General features: G+C 44.7%; 5 protein-coding genes across 5 annotated transcripts; 4 read left to right on the forward strand and 1 right to left on the reverse strand.

Annotated features, from left to right (window-relative positions):
* Positions 1-336: 336 nt before the first annotated feature.
* TRUGW13939_08520 (uncharacterized protein) lies at positions 337-4,108 on the reverse strand (the record flags this gene model as incomplete). Its single annotated transcript, XM_035491654.1, has 6 exons — positions 337-1,028; positions 1,125-1,309; positions 1,363-1,595; positions 1,648-1,881; positions 1,932-2,805; positions 3,657-4,108. 6 exons carry the CDS (start codon positions 4,106-4,108, stop codon positions 337-339), a joined length of 2,670 nt encoding a protein of 889 aa, XP_035347547.1.
* Positions 4,109-4,472: 364 nt separating this feature from the next.
* On the forward strand, positions 4,473-9,509 carry TRUGW13939_08521 (uncharacterized protein; the record flags this gene model as incomplete). Its single annotated transcript, XM_035491655.1, has 11 exons — positions 4,473-5,297; positions 5,770-5,786; positions 6,020-6,292; positions 6,345-6,779; positions 6,835-7,091; positions 7,157-7,596; positions 7,665-7,940; positions 8,287-8,508; positions 8,564-8,681; positions 8,736-8,751; positions 8,807-9,509. The coding sequence occupies 11 exons, from the start codon at positions 4,473-4,475 to the stop codon at positions 9,507-9,509; spliced, it is 3,582 nt and encodes a 1,193-aa protein (XP_035347548.1).
* Positions 9,510-10,155: 646 nt separating this feature from the next.
* TRUGW13939_08522 (uncharacterized protein) lies at positions 10,156-10,923 on the forward strand (the record flags this gene model as incomplete). The annotated part of the gene is made up of 1 exon (XM_035491656.1): positions 10,156-10,923. One exon carries the CDS (start codon positions 10,156-10,158, stop codon positions 10,921-10,923), a length of 768 nt encoding a protein of 255 aa, XP_035347549.1.
* A 919-nt stretch (positions 10,924-11,842) lies between these two features.
* TRUGW13939_08523 (uncharacterized protein) lies at positions 11,843-13,107 on the forward strand (the record flags this gene model as incomplete). Its single annotated transcript, XM_035491657.1, has 3 exons — positions 11,843-12,225; positions 12,301-12,400; positions 12,469-13,107. 3 exons carry the CDS (start codon positions 11,843-11,845, stop codon positions 13,105-13,107), a joined length of 1,122 nt encoding a protein of 373 aa, XP_035347550.1.
* A 585-nt stretch (positions 13,108-13,692) lies between these two features.
* TRUGW13939_08524 (uncharacterized protein) lies at positions 13,693-17,771 on the forward strand (the record flags this gene model as incomplete). The annotated part of the gene is made up of 9 exons (XM_035491658.1): positions 13,693-13,783; positions 13,839-14,098; positions 14,157-14,293; positions 14,614-14,786; positions 14,850-15,305; positions 16,189-16,599; positions 16,654-17,553; positions 17,607-17,668; positions 17,721-17,771. 9 exons carry the CDS (start codon positions 13,693-13,695, stop codon positions 17,769-17,771), a joined length of 2,541 nt encoding a protein of 846 aa, XP_035347551.1.
* Between the last annotated feature and the right edge of the window lie 1,121 nt (positions 17,772-18,892).

Raw genomic sequence — 18,892 nt, forward strand, 5'->3', positions numbered from 1 at the left:
CGTGGCGTACTATGCTTGTCGCTTAAACTCTCTCTGTACGACTTTGTCGTCGGCCAGCTTACTGCGTCGCTAACTAACAGGACGGAAACAGATAAAGGCGAGGAAAACGAGCTGCTCGATTGCTTGGGTTGGATTATTGAATACATCATTGCGGAATGTGACTGGCCCGCCAACCCTTGCTTCCTTGCGCCGTTGATCATAACTCATGCTATCATAACTGACATCATACCGGAAAAATCGTCGAACCGTGACTAGCATCCTTCGTGCGAGGATAGTAAGAAGAATAAACTAACAACTCTGCAATCTATCGAGGGGTTGAAAAGGGTCGAAAACAGATCATTGCCATGGCTTCGTTTTCTTCGCCTTCTCGCTCGGCACGCCCAAAACTTGCCATTTGGTTTTGCTCCATCCGACAATGAGATTGAACACCTCGTCTCTCTCGGCTCGGTTCAGATTCAAAACCTCCATCCTTGTGCGAATCCCTCGTATCTCCCCGTTATTGATGGCCTGACTATTTGCCGAGGGGTTCCCCGTTTGGTCGTCGATCGAGGGGTCCAAGAACTCCAATTCAAGCCGTTCCAAGCCGGAGTCAATACCAGCCACCTTGGAGGATAAAGGGCTATTTCGCTTAGTCACCTGGGCGAGACAGCCGAATCCGTACGACCAGCGTATCTCCTGGACCAAGTTGCACTTTTTCTTCGTTGGGTCAAGAGCGGCGAGAGAATGGTCCTTTCCGATAAAGCTGAGCCCCTCAGGTGAGATGATGAGATGTCCTTGGTGACCGTGACGGAAAACAGCAAAGGATATTGAATTCTTGCAAGAGTCAATGTCGCTGTTATATCTGCCCTTGGAGGCTGTTTGATCGTGTAGTGCAGCACGTTGTTCTTGAGTCTCAACAGCATCTTCGAAGGTTTCTTTCTGCTCAGCGGTCTTCTTCGAGTAATGACCCCCATGAGATAGCTCATGAGTGTACATTTCATGACGACGAAGAATTTCATGCTTCTGTAGAAACCCGATTGCCCAGTCCGCTATAAGTTGTCAGCATTTAGGAGTATTAAGTACACATAGGTGGGAAACTTACAATGCGAAGGGATATCCCAGAAAACCCAGCGTACGGGACTCACAATAAATATAACGGTATCGAGGATGCCGACTAGCAATTGGCCAGCAGATGAAAAAAGTATTAATTGCAACGAACCAGAAGATCTTCATGCAATATTCCATGCTTGCAAACAACGCCACAAGCAAACAAGATGAGAAAAACAATAGAGTAGCAGCCGTTTTTGCAGGGTTGCGCCAGTGGTAGAAGCTACAAACAACAATCAGTTTTTGTTATGCATTGAATTTTAGCAGTCCACGCACTTTCGGAGCACTTCCAGAATTGCCGCGAGATCGCAGAGTTGGATATAAATAAATGGGGCTGCCTCGTCCATCAGAGGCTCAAGCCACTTCTTGCGGCCATACACATAGACCAATTCACCACAGCGATGTGCCTGAGCTCTACGATCCAGTACTCGGTTGAGGGACTCGCGCATCGATGTTATATCAGTTGGATAAAACCGCCGTTTCACCACAATGAAAATGATATATGCGTACTAACTTGGTAAGCTTCGAAGGTAATCAATTTGAGAAATGTGCTCGACCTACCAAGAAACCAACGACGTGCTGGGTGTACCACAAAACAGCAAAGATTGCGTACCAAAGCCCTGTTCGTCGTGGGTTCTCCCATCGGTATAAGTCTCTTAAGCTCATCAACCATGCCTGCCATGGTTCCGTAGACATGACAAGGCGCTCTACCAACGGGACAGGGTCAAATGACAGCTCTGAGGCTCCGTCGTCCTCATATCGCCCCGTGAAAGACTGTGAAAAGTATAATAAAAGCTATACATAAATCAGAATACCACGTTATTTTGTAGTAGCCGAAGCCTTACTTCGCCCAGGTAATTTTCCCATCTGAAACGAGTCTCTCCATCTTCACCATATCTTTCACTAAAGCTCTCATCCCTGAAGCTCGGATACTGAGTCTTCAGCCATGGAGCCAGGCGGACACGCTTGATATATCTGCTTGTAATCCATGCCACTGCTAAACTCTGTCGGTGAGCTTCGAGTAATTCGACTTTTTTCCTTTGAAGTTCATAGTTTATTGCACGAGAGTCATCGTTCCAACTTTCATCAATTTGTCCCTCTTCTCTGTTCATGTTAACCCCCCTCAGAGCATTCGTAAAGATCGTTCCATTCGTCTTTTGGTGGTCGGTACCTCTGCCTCTGGCCCGCGAGTATTCGGCCTCGAAAAGAGCATCGTACTCAGCCAAGAACTCTCGATCGGCCTGGGGTGTTAAATAAGGCCGAGTTGCCTTTGACAGGCCCTTCGCAGCTTTCCCCTGATAGTGCTGGATAATTGAACGGCGAGGATGCAGTACGCTCCTTGCTATGCCTTTGGTCGTATTTTTCGCATTCGCGTGCAACAATTTGGAACCTCGGGGTACGTTGGCCGTCGAAGGATTTTTGTGGCCAGGCACTCTCGCTGGATTAAAGGCCGGGTCATTTTTGAGAAATTCGTGCGAGATGACATGCTCTGTATTATTATTGTTTGGAGGCGAGAAATTATGGGTTGGGGGTCCTGATCCATATAGCCTGTTCTTAACAACCTGTTTACCATTTCTAGGGGCTTGTGATAGTGACTTTTGCAGTTTTCGAGATACTGCTTTAGGAAGAAACCTAGGATTGCTTGATTCTCCCTGCACGCCGATGTTTTCAATATGGGCACCTGCGTCGACGTCCTCGATATCCGAAAGTTGCCACGTACTGCTAGTTAGTATAGGGTCCATGTTTCCTTCCGAGGTTACATTCATAGCTCAATGGAGCTGCTATGAAAGTAACAGTGATAGAATCCGGGTCAAGGACGACATTTCAGCTTCTGTGTAACTTCTACCCATGTAACTCAAGACCCCAGCCACTCCGGTCTGGTTCACAACATACGGTGAAGAACGAGTCAATAGAGGCATACAATAGGAAATTAGACGATGCGATAAAACTATCTGCGAAGTTTCACATGCACAGATTGACATGAAATAACAGCAAAGCATTCAAAATCGGAGAAAGGCAGGGTAATGACATCAACCCATCAATTGATTTGGGTGGATCCGGATGACGTTCGTCTGCTGTCAGACCTGCTCCTATAGATATAGATTAAAAAAACATGATTTTTCAAGAGTCCTTTTTCCCCCCTTACCATATTTAGCATTTCTGGTATATATTTTTATTTATTGTTATTTTTTTACCACGTATCTGTGTAGACAATTCTAGCCGGAGAACGGCTCAGTATACTTTCCATTTTACTATAGGTATGAGCGGTGGCCATACCGATTACATGAAGATTTTTTTTGTTTGTTAAATAGGCTTTCTTCTAACATTGCAGCGGAACAACTTCTTCAATCTGTTAGACCAGGGATTTTTGTCGCCCCTAATAGACTGCCTGTTTCCGTCTTCACTGGCGCGGAAGGAATGACCACAGTCATAAAACGGCAATGAACACTACCGGTATTTTTCCATCCATGCATTGTCCCTCTTGAAGATGAAGAAAGGAGTGAAAAATGTTAGCATCCATAATCATGCTCACTATTGAGTCTTTAGGTTTGATAGAGTCCAAATCTTACCTTTGTACAAAAACGTCGCCTTCTGACAAAGTCTCCTCCACGCCATCGTCAAGAATGAGAGTGATTGATCCTTTCAAGATGACTCCATAGTCTAAGCTTTGGTTACGATGCATATACACCGGTTCTTTCGTCTGGCTTAAATCACTAGAAGCCGACAGCGGTGGAACATCGACTATCTCGCAAACAATGTTTCCTTGCGCATGCTTTGAACGGGCGAGATTTTCAGTAGAAAATTCATTTCTTGGGCCCTGTGGCTCAACGGGATAGTTGGTCGTTCGATGTATGAGATAAAACCCCGGAACTGATTGCTCATTCTCAGTTGTAATGTCTGCGCGTGGACTAACAGAATTGATATGGTCGTTATGAGTGAATACTGCCTTGCCATCTGGTGTATGCCCGGTAACTAGCCGGCGTGTTAATGGCAAATGGGGTAGAGGGTGAAAAGACGACATTGATTTATTGTTTCGAAAACTGGATAAGAGGAGGAAGTAGACAAATAAACGATATTAAAACCACGCGTAATTGAATCGACAAATATCCAGAAACATAAATAATAATAAATAATTATTAAAAGCCAAGTCAATATAGAGTAATGATGTTCCCGAAATACCGGCGACACTCATATCAAGAGGCCGATTTATCGGCCACGGAAAATATCACTTCGTCCCTGAAACCGCCATAGTACAAACATATGTAATTAAACAATCGCCAAAAGTTTAATCAATATTTTTTTCTTCTCTCGAAATGTTGAAACTATTTCCTGGCCTACAGTTTCCGAGGATACCTTAGGAATACATCCTATTACATCGACGAAACATGCCTCCTAGTCAAGAACAGAAATTATCAGCAGCAGCTCGTCTTCGGGCTAACCTCGCCGACCAGTCAAAAACAATAATTTGTCCCGGCATTTACGATGGTATAACAGCTCGGATAGCTCTTAATGAGGGATTTGAACATATCTATATGACCGGAGCTGGCACAGCCGCAACCCGCTTGGGTGTACCGGACCTGGGACTGGCAACTATGAATGATATGGTTGCAAATGCACGCACGATTGCATCTTTGGATCGCTCAATTCCCTTAATCGCTGATGCCGATACCGGTTATGGAGGCCCTTTAATGGTCGCACGGACAGTTAAAGAGTACATGACTGCCGGCGTAGCAGCAATGCATATCGAAGATCAAGTTGTAACGAAGCGATGCGGCCATCTCTCTAACAAAGAGTTGGTCGATGAGGACATCTACCTCAGTCGGATTCGAGCCGCTGTGATGGCACGAGAAGAGTTGTCGGAATCGTGGCCGGGAATGGATATTGTCATTATTGCACGAACAGACTCACTCCAGTCCCTGGGATACGACGCTGCTGTTAAACGCCTTCAAAATGCAGTCTCGATTGGTGCCGATGTCGCTTTTCTCGAGGGAATGACAACAATGGAACAATGCCGGAGTGTCTGCACCGACTTGGCACCCACCCCGGTGCTATTGAATATGGTAGCTGGTGGAGTGACACCCGATTTGAGCGCCGATGAAGCTGCAGGTCTGGGTTTTAAAATCATCATCTTTCCCGCCGTGTGTCTTAGTCCGGTTGTGGACGTAGTTACGCAGGCTCTAAAAACCTTCAAGACATCACGGAGAAATGAGGTTAGTGATTTCCAGCGGCAGACCGGTGTCAGAGGCTTTTTCAATGTCTGCCGTCTAAATGAATATTTGGAATTCGACCGTCAAGCCGGTGGGAGTTCATTTAATGGAGGAGTCTAGAATCCTGCTAGATGTCAGAACTGGGGCTGCAGTGAATATCACTAGGCTTACTTAAGCGGACAAAATTATTGGTCATAAAGCCAGCATAGCCTTTCATAAATTTCATATTAAGTAGTTATCAATTTAATTGGCACTCGTTGAACATAAGTCCCTTTAATTGGGGTGGGGGGGGGTTATCTGGATAGAGTTAGGGTTAGGGTTACCCCGGGATCGGTGCTTTCTGCCCCCGCAGGTCATATGCCGAGTTCCCGGAGACCTGAAACGTTACAGCTCCAGCGTGCATACGATATCGTCCTTTTTGTCCTGATCACAATGCCCGTTCCTAGATCCAATGTAAGGAGCAAGGCGTGTGTAGAATGCAGGCAGCAAAAGGTATGTAAAGTTAAACATGCCATACTATTATCGAGCGGTCTCAGTTAACGAGTAGAGGTAGCTGCGCTGCGACGCTCATCTGGAATCCTCCGGTCCATGTTCAAGATGTCGCAAGACAGGCGCTGACTGTATTATATCCGATACATTTCGCCGAAGACCAAGAAAAACGTAACCGGCCAAAATCCCAAGCGATTACAATATGAGATCCCAGACCTAACAAACTTACTGTTTAGGAAAGCGCAGATGCAGCGTGAGATCGATAGCCTGCGCCAGCAAGCACAAGTGCAAGCGAATCGCTCAACAGAATTGAATGAAAACATACAAGCAATATATTTGAGCTCGCCCTCCGAGCATCCCCATGAGGAAGCCGTGGTAGATAGTGACACTAGCCGTCAGCACGAGAACATTGAAGATCAAACAACTCGTTTGCAAAAGACAATAACCATACCCCGGGCTATAGATGGGCTAGAGTTGGAGTCTTATAAAATTGATGATTGCTTCTCATTGTGAGTATCCCGTGTGATTTCCACCAACAAACAGACGCTGATGCTGAATTAGGTTTTTTAAACACTACTTCAAAACTCTTCCTATAGTTGATCAACGAAACGATCCGAATTGGTTTTATGACTATTCACCACTTTTATTCTGGACAATACTGGCGATTGGCTCACGAAAATATGAACAGGACCCGACAATTCTTGAGAGCTTGGGCCCCAAAGTTACCGCTTTGACAATGCAGTCCATGCTAAAACCTCACGAGCATATGAAAACAATACAGAGCTTGCTTTTGCTATGCATGTGGCCATTTCCAATGGATACAATGATCACAGATGTGTCCCTCTCTATGACGGGAGTGGCAATGCAGTTGGCCTTGCAAAATGGGCTACATTCTTTTGGACGTCGGCAAGATTTTACCGTGCAAATTACGCAAAATGAGAAACAAGATCTCTTTCGACCAAGGCTGTGGTCACATTGCAAGGCAGTCTGTCAAATGTATGTTCTACACCTTGTATTTTCACAAAATCTCCTACTGATGGGGAGGCAAAAGCACAAGTATTGTCAATGGATTGCAGCCATCAGTAATCACCGATGCATTTGACTTACCACCCGACCAGCAGCAAGAAGCCTTAAATATTCTTTCACCTGACATATTCTGGGCCCACAAACTACAGGGTGCTTTTACAAGAGCAATAACGGCCTTAATGGCGCATATTTACCCTGTCACAAGCAAACCACTCTGTCCTTTAATAGATAATTGGGACAACCAGATCTTGGAAGTAGTTCAACAGGGAGGTGGATACCTTGGTAAGTAAAAGTTCTAAACCTTCATGGAAAAGTTGCGAAAGGGTTCTTACTCAGAGATAACACAGCACACGACCAAGTCTCGGTTCTCTTCATGCGCCTACATATTGGGACATTTTATTTCTACGACAACGACGAACCTGCGCGGCACAGTCGGCTCATAGCACTGTATAATACTGCGTGTTCATTTATCGACGCCGTGGCATCTGCGGATAAAAACCACGATTACGCTCTATACACCCCAGAGTTTATCTACCGGTCATTGAACCTGGCCGCTTGCGCAATTTTACGCATATCGCGAAGCAACCTTCGTGAATATGTCGATGTAGTCATTGGTGAACGCGCCTATTTTTCTTGTATTAATGTCCTGAAACGTCGCATGATTCGAAACAATGACCTCAATGGTCGTACTACCGGCGTTCTTACTCAGTTATGGAGAAGCCCGCAAGCATTCAAACAGAAGGACGGATCGTACAATAGCTTGGTGGTTCGTATACGAAGCCGTGGGGTATGTTCTGTCTCTCTTATCTGTAAAACTTCCACAGAATGGTATCAAGGCTGATTTTCTCGTTATAGTCTATGGGCATATTTTTTGACTGTTTCTGGTATTGGCAACGAGAGTTCAACAACCAAATAGACCCATATTATGACCAGAGCAATACCTCACAGCCTTCTGCAACTACTAATTCCCAGGAAGGTGAAACTGTAGTTGCTCCACCTACCAGTGACCCGGGGGTCACGCCGCACATTGATCCTACCACAGTCACCGGCGATGAGCAGCTATTCCCCTTCCTAAACACTGAGTTTTTTCCGGACTGGGATTCTATGGACGGATTTCAGATCCCGTCTTTTGTAGCTGGGTTTGCGTCAATTGAGAATTAACCTTCATGACCTGGTTGCTTGTAACTAAATAATTATTGATTTTATTTTAACATAAAACATTATTGTTGTTACTACACGTCCACATTAATTGACCGAATAATCGGCCTGAGTAAGCTTCAAGACGGCTATCGCATGCCGAAAACCCGTTCACAATGGATCTCCGCTTGTCAAGAAAGAAAAAAGCGCCTTTGATTTGTAATCTAGTGTGCCTGTACCTCGGTGAATTATGCTCATTTATTATCGGTCTTTCCAAACCACCGCACCTATGCTTCTTGTTAGACCGAATTAAAAAAAAAGGGAGAGAATCGAGAAATAGGAAACAATGCTGGAGCTAATAATTCATCCTGGTCCCAAGACCGAATTGATCGAGTCGTCTATTCCCGTTCCTAACGACGACCAGATTGTTATCAGAGTGATAGTCTCCGGGAGCAACCCAAAAGATTGGAAAAGGCCAGAATGGCTAGACGTGCATATTAATCAAGGAGATGATATCGCGGGGACCGTTTATCTAGTTGGGAAAAATGTAACAGAGTTCAAGGTATGTTTATGAATTGTTTATTTATGTATGAGAAGATGAATACTGAAGCTTAAAGCCTGGCGATCGAGTTGCTGCATTCCACGAGATCATGGGGCCTGGAGGCAGTTATGCGGAATATGCATTAGCATGGGCATCGACAACGTTTCATATTCCCCATAAAACGTCATTTGAAGGTTGCTCCCAGACTATTGAACAAACTTGATGACCACGCTAACACCGAGTTACAGAGGCAGCAACTATTCCGTGAGCTTTCTCTGTAGCATTATTCAATATGCAAGTATCTAACTTCTGAAACTAGCCTTGCAGCAATGACAGCTGCATTAGGTGTCTTCTCGCGCCTGGAACTTTGCGATCCATGGACCCCCCGCCACCCGGACAATCCGGTTTTGATATATGGTGGTGCGACGGCTGTTGGATCTTTTGCATTGAAATTCGCCATCAAAGCAAACGTACATCCTCTAATAGTTGTCGCCGGGGGTGGCGCAAAATACGCCGAATCACTGATTGACCGCTCCAAAGGCGATACAATCGTTGATTACCGTAAGGGTGCCGATTCCTTGGTTGAGGAAATCCAAAGTATTCTCGGCAAGTACAAAGTAAACAAATTAACTCATGCTTTTGACACAGTATGTGCACATGGAAGCTTCAAAAACATCCTCCGTGTTCTTGACCCAACCCAGGGTAAGGTGGCTTGTGTTCTACCTTTAACTGAGGATCAACTGCCATCATCTCCAGTCAATGCTGAGATTTTGCAAACAAATGTCCGATGTGTACACGGGCAGCCAGGAGGTCTCCCTGGAGACCCAGATTTTGGGTTCGTTTATTTCCGATACTTTGCTAAGGGCTTAATGGAAGGTTGGTTTTCTGGTCATCCTTACCAAGTTCGAGAAGGTGGTCTGGACGGAGTTGAGGGTGCACTGAGAGATTTGAAAGAGGGCAAAGCTAGTGCTGTTAAATACGTCTTTCGGATTGAAGATACACCGGCGTTGAAACGAACCTGAATATATTTAGAGATATGTATCTAAACACAGGCACATGCAGTATTAAGTTACAAAATTTAACTGTTCTGGGCAGTATTTCTTATTAAATAGATACTTCTACAGTATCTCTTGATGTATTAGTTCTCGGTTGATCCAAGGTTTCTATAATTAACTGCTGAGTTCAAGTTGAAATTCTCGCTGTCATCTGTCTCGCCTTTGCTGCATGTATTTCAGTATTGATATTCCTTGAACGCTCTGTATAAAACTGTCAACTGGTATTCGTCATGATTTTTCTTAAGGAGAAAGAAACAAAACATATTTTATGCAGCAGATGTTTATGCATGCTTTAATTTTACCACAACCGCCATAAACTGCCGAAATTCCGTATTGGTTTCATTAATCTATGATGTACATAAAATTTGTATGTCTCAACACAAAATGCCAATTGATCCTCCCCGATTTTTCGGAGTGTCAATCCCCAGGTTCCATGTTGAAATTACCCTTCTATTGTGATTAAATGGAGTCTAATGAGAACCCAGGGGTTTCAATAATTAAAAAGCGAGGAATATCACCATGAAATGAAATTAGAACCAAAAATTGCAACTTTCGCATTGGATAAATCGAACTCTAAATTTCTTCAACGTATTAAACAAATACATTAAACACCATGTCTCTATCGCCAGAGAAAGAAGCACTCCGCTCCCAATTCATGAGCACGGGAAGCACCTGGACTCCGGCGTTGGAAGAAGTGTTGCAGGTAGATCCTTCTTACTTCGCGGCATATCTCAAAATGCACCATGCCGCATTCAACCGTCGATGCCTTCCGCGTAAAGTCCAGCATCTTCTGATTCTGGCAGCAGATGCAAGCTGCTGCACAGAGTACGGGCCGGGTATTCGTGCCAACATGGCTGCGGCGCTCGCTGCCGGCGCAACCCAAGCAGAAGTCCTCGAGACCCTCGAACTTGCATCCGTCTTAGGGATTCACTCGGTCAGCTGTGGCGTTCCACTTTTGCACGAAGTTTTGGCGGAAGAAGGCAAACCAGCGATATTCAATGGTGAATCTCACACATGGAACAAGTACCAGTCAGACCTGAAAGACCGCTTTACGGCTACTCGAGGATATTGGCACCCGGGTTGGAATGAAGTTCTTGCACTTGACCCCGATTTCCTCGAGGCCTATCTTGCATTTTCGGGAGAGCCATTTGATGAACGTAAAAGTGTCTTTGATCGAAAAACCAAGGAGCTGGTTTATATTTCCATTGACTCGGCTAGTACGCATATGTTTCTTCCAGGATTGAAGCTACATATCCGAAATGCTATCAAACTTGGTGCCACTCCGCAGGAGATTATGGAAGTGTTTGAACTGGCGAATTTGATGGGAATTCATAGCATGTTGGAAGGTGTTACAACATTGAAAGAGCTCACCAAAGAGTGATTTACGGAAGTTAACATTGAACAACATTGAAACGATCCTCTTCAAACTGGGATTTTATACCGGTTTCCTTGGGGCTGTTTTGAATACTTCATATACTTCAACAAGTTTTTATATTGGTAGAAGTACCTAGTGCCAATCCTCATGTTGATTTATTTGCTGGTTCTGATTACATCAATTGATAGTTCTTTAAAGTTCTATTTCATCCTTCTAGACTTATAATCGTTTTGATGCAGCGGGTTATAAATGGACTATGGACACACAAAGCTCGGTATACTGGTAACTCTTCATAGAATATGCCACTGGATTTAATCCATTGAAATCCTATGGTATCTATTCTTGATTGGTTTGTCGAGAGAGCTCGAGACAAGGGTCAATGGGGAAAGCAGCTTTCCACCGTTGCGTCAGATAATTAATGTAGACTCTACCAAAGCAACAGGATATTAGCTATTTAACCTTGTTATTTCAAATGTTCGATAGAGAAACAATAGTTATGTAAAATAACATTAATGAACTAATATCAATATCCTCGGATCCTGGAGAATGCCGAATTTTCGGAAATTTACTAAAACGTTCATTCCTGAGGTTGTGCATTAAGTTATGAAAAAAAAAAAAAAAAAAACAAATTCAAAGATCTAATTTTTATTGTCTATGCATTGTTGGTTTGAATTGTGTAAATGAACATAATATGATCGAAGTCATAACGGAACTCCGGCACAGCGCCGAATTATCGGACAGCGAGTTATTTCACAAGATTCTACCGATTGATAACCGGAGACTCACGGAAATTTCGCTTTCAGACATATATGTAAAGACCGGAAAGAACAGAAATTATAAAATCGAATTAGTCGTCTCAAGGCTACTCATGCATACATGCACTAAAAACAGAAATCACAGCAAGTGTTAAGTTTTTGATACGAATATGGCTGGCCAGACGCTCCCAGAAGTGGATCACTTCGTCCCCGTCGAGTCTTCTAAAGAAGCCATTGATTTTGTTGATCTCAAAGTTCTCGACTTTTCCAAGTATGATATCGGCCCAGAGGAGCGCAAGCAGCTGGCGGAACAAGTCCGGCAGGCGATGACTACCCAAGGGTTTTTCACAATCATCAACCACGGAATCAGTCAGAGTGAAATTGAGCGTCAGGTGGACATTGGTCATACCATTTTTAAACGCACCACGGCAGAAGAGAAGGAATTGGCTAGAGCCCCCATTGTTGAAAAGGGCTCATACTTTGGATTCAAGCCTCGCGGTCACTGGCGTTTGATAGAAGGCAAGAAAGACAATATCGAGAATTTTAACGTCTCGTAAGATCATTACCTTCAGTTATTATTGTCAAAACAGATATTTGATTTTATATGTGAGCTGATTGAAAGATATAGCCGTGATATGGAGCAGACTCCCCAGCCTACTCCCATGAAACCCTTTATTCCAGAAATACAGAAGTTTGTGGATTTCACACACAAGGATATTTTGTTCAAAGTAGGTGCACTAAATATTGATAAGAACAATGGGAATGGGAATGAACTGGTACCTGACTTTCGTCTTAGATATATCGTCTTTTCGCCATTGCTCTCGAGATTGATGAGGAGGACTTCTTCGTTAAGCTCCATGATTATAACAAGCACGATGAGTCGTGGCTCAGGTACATGGAGTACTATGACGAGAAAGATCCAAAAGATTCCAATGGCGAGAAAGCTCTGTGGCTGGGGGGTCACCAAGACCTCTCAGCCTTGTCATTGCTCTTTAGTCAGCCGATGTCCTCGCTACAGGTTCGCGATTACGACGACGATTCCAAATGGAAGTATGTCGCGCACACTCCCGGAGCTATCATCGTCAACGCCGGGGAGATTGTCAAATGGTGGACGGGAGATTACTTCAAAGCCGCAATACATAGGGTTGTACAGCCACCACAGGACCAAAGAGGGCATGACCGGAGCAGTGTCTTTTACTTTGCAGTACCCAATGATGATGTAGTGATCAATACCCTACTCGAGGAGAGCCCGGTATTGAGGGCTGCTGGTGTTGAAAGAGCTCATAAACCGGAGAATGCACCCACAAGCAAAGAATGGGTGAACGCACGAGTTCAAATGACTGGCCAAAAAGCCGCCTTTGGTGATGAAGGAGGGAACAAAGAGAACAGTGTCGTTGAGAAGGTTGGAAAGGTCACGACTACCTGGTTCCGTTGATATAAATAATCTCCTGCTTGTTCAACCAGCTATCTAGGCAATTACTCGCAATGGATATCAATCTTGTGTTTGAGTTTGATAGATATTAAGACAGATAAGAGCATGATAAGCTTCGATTTTATTTTCGAAATCATAGATTGACTGCCAAGCCCCAAGGGGCCTTTGCCATTATTTGGTCAATAGTTTGGTGCAGCTGTATCAATTTGGACCTAGCCTGACTTTAAATTTTAGTGTGAGCTAATATCGAGTAGTGCTTATATATGCGTCGCCTCCTTTTTGGTACAGTGATAATTTTCAGGTCTAAATATAGTACCGAACAAACTTTCCGTGTGCTTGATACGATAATTATCGCAGATCGACATTGCTAATGCATCATACCCCGCTAGTACGTGTTACCTATAATGCTGTCACTTAAATTCAATCATTGGATTTAAGTTTTTAGCAACTTGAGCCCCCAATGTAACCCCTTGGAACAACAAAGTATTAGAAGTCACCGATTTAGCTTAATCACGGTGTTTATTTAATAAATTATATCACGCCCAAGTAACAATACAAATATTTAGCAACTTCATCATTATGAACACCATGACTTTGATAAGCATCGGGTTTGTTTTCCTTGCCGAAATTGCACTGGCGCTAGACAATGGCCTGGCTACCACGCCACAGATGGGTTGGAGTATGCATTTTCCCTCGATGCAATTGATTATTCTTCGCCTAAGCTGAGTGATTAGATGATTGGAACGCCTTTGGGTGCAATGTGAGCGAAGACCTTGTTTTGAAAACTTCTAGCTACATGTCTCAATACGGGCTTCTGGCTGCTGGTTACGAGTACGTCAATGTCGATGATTGCTGGTCAACATCGCGTGATCCCACCAACAATACGATCCTTGTGGACTATTCCAAATTCCCACATGGCATGGCCTATGTAGCGGACCAGCTGCATGCTTCAGGGTTTAGGTTTGGAATGTACTCCGACGCTGGAAATAAAACGGTCGGTCTTCACTCGATTATGCAAATTGACGATTAACCTATTGATGGAATTCTTGTAGTGTGGTGGGTACCCCGGGTCTCTGGGGTACGAGGATGTTGATGCATTTACTTTTGCGAACTGGGGGGTTGATTATCTGAAATATGATAACTGCAATAACGACGGCATTGCCGGATCACAGAGCATATCGTCCGCAAGGTATGAACTTAAACATGAACAATCCTAGTTGTTAATCAGATTAAGCAATGTCACGTCCGGTTTATTAACGTACTTTCTCTTCTCGATCAGATAAATCGATGACGGATGCTCTAAATGCAACCGGCCGCCCGATCTTGTACTCTCTCTGTAACTGGGGTCAGGACCAGCCGTGGGTGTGGGGTTCATCAGTGGGCAATTCCTGGAGAATTACAGGAGACATCTTTGACAATTTTGGTGATATATCGGCCAATTGCCTGATGTATGTGTTTCCCCGGGAGTAGAATACTTCGTGGTCATAGTGATACTGAATATCCATATAGCCCCGGCCCGTCAGCGCAAGCTGGAGGCTATCAATGCTCCGTTGCAAATATTATAAATCAACTTGCTCCCATTGCGTCCTATGGGTCCAGTGGTGGGTGGAATAATTTGGACATGTTGGAAGTGGGAAATGGACAAATGTCAGACGCGGGATATATGACACATTTTAGCATGTGTAAGGTTTATTTTTCTATCGAAAAGCCCTCAACAGATACTGACTGCCATGCTATCGGAACAGGGTCTGTTTTAAAAAGTCCACTAATCATTGGCACTGATGTTCTTTCTCTGTCCACGAGTGATTTTTCCATACTTGTCAATCCGGCAATTATAGCAGTTAATCAGGACCCCCTCGGTATATCGGCACAGTTGCGTTGGAATACATCCAACACTCAATTATGGAGTGGGCCTCTGAGCCCGACTGGAAATTCGACGACTACTCTTGATATGGTTGTCGCACTTGTCAATATTGGAAATTCGACGACAGATATTGAGGCGTCCATGTCGGACATATTCGCTGGTCAAACACCAGGGGCTTCGAATTGGGCAATGAACAACCTCTGGGGTGCACGGCTGAATGATACTCAGGCGCAATCAATTATGAGTGATGGAGCAGCCGCTCATACTGATTGGATCTATAATGCAACCGAAGTCCCGTACGCCACCGGTTTAGCACAGAAGGAGCCTCTTTTGCTAGGTACGTATGTAAATACAGTATCTGCTAATGAAACCATCCAAGTCACAGTAAAGGCCAACGGGTGCGCTGTATTGCGTTTACAAGCGTTGCAATAATATGGTTCATGGGTCTTTAATAGCGGAAGACGTTGGTTTCTAGGGATGTCATTGATGAAGCCTTTTTAGTGATTACAGTCAGGAAATGTAAAACAAGCCGCTAGTTATGATAATTTTCTTCAACCCTAAAGATATCTGACGGAAGAGTTGAAGGGGTGGGTGCTGAGTTCGCTACGGGGTAAATGTTATACTACTACAGAGTAGCACGCGGTAAATATAACGCATGTGGATTTTGTTACAAGGGAAAAAAAGGCAATCCCGGAACATTTAATAATATTGAATATAACTGGAAAGCTTATTGACAGATCGATTCAAAAATACTGTTATGTATTAAGTGCTGCGCGTTACATGTATACACCTTGGGAAAGGGTTTATAGAGCGATAATAAAACTCTAGGCTGCCCTTGCTACTTCAATCTCGATTTTGCACCCGAAAGGGCAATCTAAGAACGTATAAACATCCATGGTTGCTTCTCAATCGTGGAAAAGGCGAAAAGGAGACAGAAAGAGACAGAAAATACCAAAGGGAGAAAGCTTTGCATTTTATTCATTTTTATTGCTCCGGCCGCTGCTAAAGTCTCGCTCGCCCCCACGCCACGAAAAAGAACTAGCATCAGCTGCATCGCTGATCATCGCACGTAACCAGACTTAATAATAATACTAGTACTACCCTGCCCCCTTGGTCCAATCCGGACGACTCAACCCTTCCACGTGAGAAGAAACGACACCTCTTGATCCCCTAGCGGGTTCCTGGCTATTGGATCCGAAATGGTTGACAATCTCCCGCAGGCACAGGTTCGCCATTATTATCTTCCCAAGCGCAGAAGCGCAGTCCTAAATTTGTCAAGATGCAGCCAGCTAGAGTGGCAGCTGCTGCAATCTTCTTCTGTCTCTCCCTCTGTCATGGCGTCCCGCACCAGAAACAGTCGTCGGACTACATCTCGAGCTGCGGTGATAACTGGATGGCGCGGGACGATGTGAGCACAAACAATGGCGAGATCCCACGGCGAGGCTACTTGTCGGCCGTCGCAGAGTTCTGCCAAGAGGCAAATGGCCAGACAGTTCAAGCTGGCAGTTATCTCTCACTAGCAACTCGCGTCTTTCTAGACGGTGGTGGTGATCCCTCTTCCAATGGGATTCCGGGATACGTCTATTTCGAGGTCAATAACAAGCAGAGTTCCGACTCTCACACGGTTAATGGTAAGTAGCTCCACGGGCATAACATCCCTACCATCCTGCTCACAGGTAGGCTAGCGGACAACTGCACCTCGTATCTACAGGAACTGTCAAACGACAACTCCAAGTGCTGGGGTAGTGAGCACAGCGACACCAAGGGCGGCACCTGGCAGGTCGGCGCCGATGCCATCTCCTATCACGCATTGGGACAGAGCGTCCCACCAGCTCAGGACGCCGTGGATAAGCTGTTCACGAACGGTGCATTGTCAGTCTTGGGCGGTAGTGACGGTGCGGCCCTTAGTCCGTTCCCCTTGAACTTCACCTCAGATGTGATACCTCTGCCGTGCCACAGCCACAACGACTACACAAGAAACGTGCCCTTGTACGATGCACTCAGCGCTGGCTGCACGAGCGTCGAGGCCGATGTATGGCTGCATAGCAACACGTTGCGCGTTTCGCACACTGACCCGGGCGATAGCGGGCCGACCATCCAGGACTTGTACATTGATCCTCTAGTTGCGCTGTTGGATGCGCAAAATCCAGACAGTGGCAGCTCGAAGGGTGTCTATCCCCAAAACAGCACCCAGTCCCTCGTTCTGCTTGTCGACTTCAAAAGTGACGGTGACTCTACCTGGGATGCGGTCTTCTCCTCCTTGCAGCCACTCAGGGACGCCGGTTACCTGAGCCACTGGGATGGATCTCAGTTCGTATCAGCTCCCATCACCGTTGTGACTAGTGGTAACGCGCCATTGTCCAAGGCGGCGAACGGCTCAGCCAACCCCAGCCAGGACATGTTTATGGATAGCCGCGTGGACGAGTCACTGGATGGATTCAACACCTCCAATACGTACTACGCAAGCGCTGATTTTGAGAGCGCCATCACTAGCTCGGGCTCAGCGCCTCTTTCGTCTTCGAACCAGCAGAAGCTGTCAGACCAAGTGAGCGCAGCGCATGTGAAAGGATTTCTTGCTCGATACTGTATGTCCTTTTGCTCTCCCGGGTGTGACTCTGTGGTACTAATGCATTGGTAGGGGACATCCCAAGCTCTGACTTGTGGCAGGAGCTGGTGGACTCAGGTGTCGATAAGCTGAATGTAAGTGCTCCAAGTCTCATTGGATTGCTCGTGTACTGAATAAACTGGCTAGGTTGATGACCTCGACGCCGTAGCGAGCGTAGACTTCCACATATCATCATAGATTCTCAATCCAGCTGCTTGTGTTAAATTTCCTCGTTACAGAGTTAGCATCGACTTCCATAAGCAGATCTCAAGTCTGACAATAGGACCTAATTGTTAGTATTATCTACAAGGTTACGATATCTAGGGGCTGTGGCCAGTTTAGCAGGGAGTACAGCCCGAATGAACGTTTTAGCGGTGTGACCAGTTGCGCTGCTACAGATTCAGGGACCACATGCCACCAAGCAACAAACTCTGAAGGTGTGGTAATGAAACGGGTAGCTCGACGTTGCTTTGCTAGTTATGTAGTATTCGGTGTGTATTTCGATGACTTTGAGGATCGTCAAGCATGTAGTCGCACTAAATTACAAATTGTATCTTATTGAACTAGGTTAACATGTTTTTATTATACATGGGCACAGAAAAAACCTTGAATAGAGCCATCAAGTCAATTGACGATCCGATATTTAGTCAAAGTCTCGAATTCTACTGTTATTTTCATGTATTTAGGTGTATTCCCTCATTCAGAACTGTATTTAGTATCAATATCGTATTTGGAATCCTACCTCTTAGCGAGTAATTCAAACAACGGGACTCCGTCCTGTGCTTTACGTTTTCATAAAAAGTAGAAGTAGAACCGCGAGGCATTTGACCAGTAGCAATCGTACACAGTTTCCCTTATCTCTGTGGCCGTACTAACTAATTGGTTGTCATGTAAATTGATGTGGTGAAGGATTCTAAGTCGGTGTGCACCTACCAAAGATTGGTGCCTTTAAGTTATTCTAGAACGCATATCAAGTAGAATCCCTAGAAAGTCGGACATATGTCAGGATCAACGCTATGTCTCTAAATTTAGAAAATCCTATTGAGCAATCGGTAATATTTGTATGATATGACAACATCGATTTATTTTACAGCTATTTCAATGTTCGCAGACTTCCTAACCGATTGAATTTTGCTTAAAAAGAAATAAGGATATTCAGGTATCTAAATTTTTATACAACAGCAATGATAACATAACTGAAATCAAATCAATCAAATGATATATATTGTCAAATGGGGGAAACATTAGATAACCCTCAGAGAATATCATATCATCTTGCTATACATCGTGAACGAACAATAATATGTACAGTGTTAACA

Source organism: Talaromyces rugulosus, chromosome IV, assembly GCF_013368755.1.
Source record: "Talaromyces rugulosus chromosome IV, complete sequence".
NCBI classification, from domain to species: Eukaryota; Fungi; Ascomycota; class Eurotiomycetes; order Eurotiales; family Trichocomaceae; genus Talaromyces; species Talaromyces rugulosus.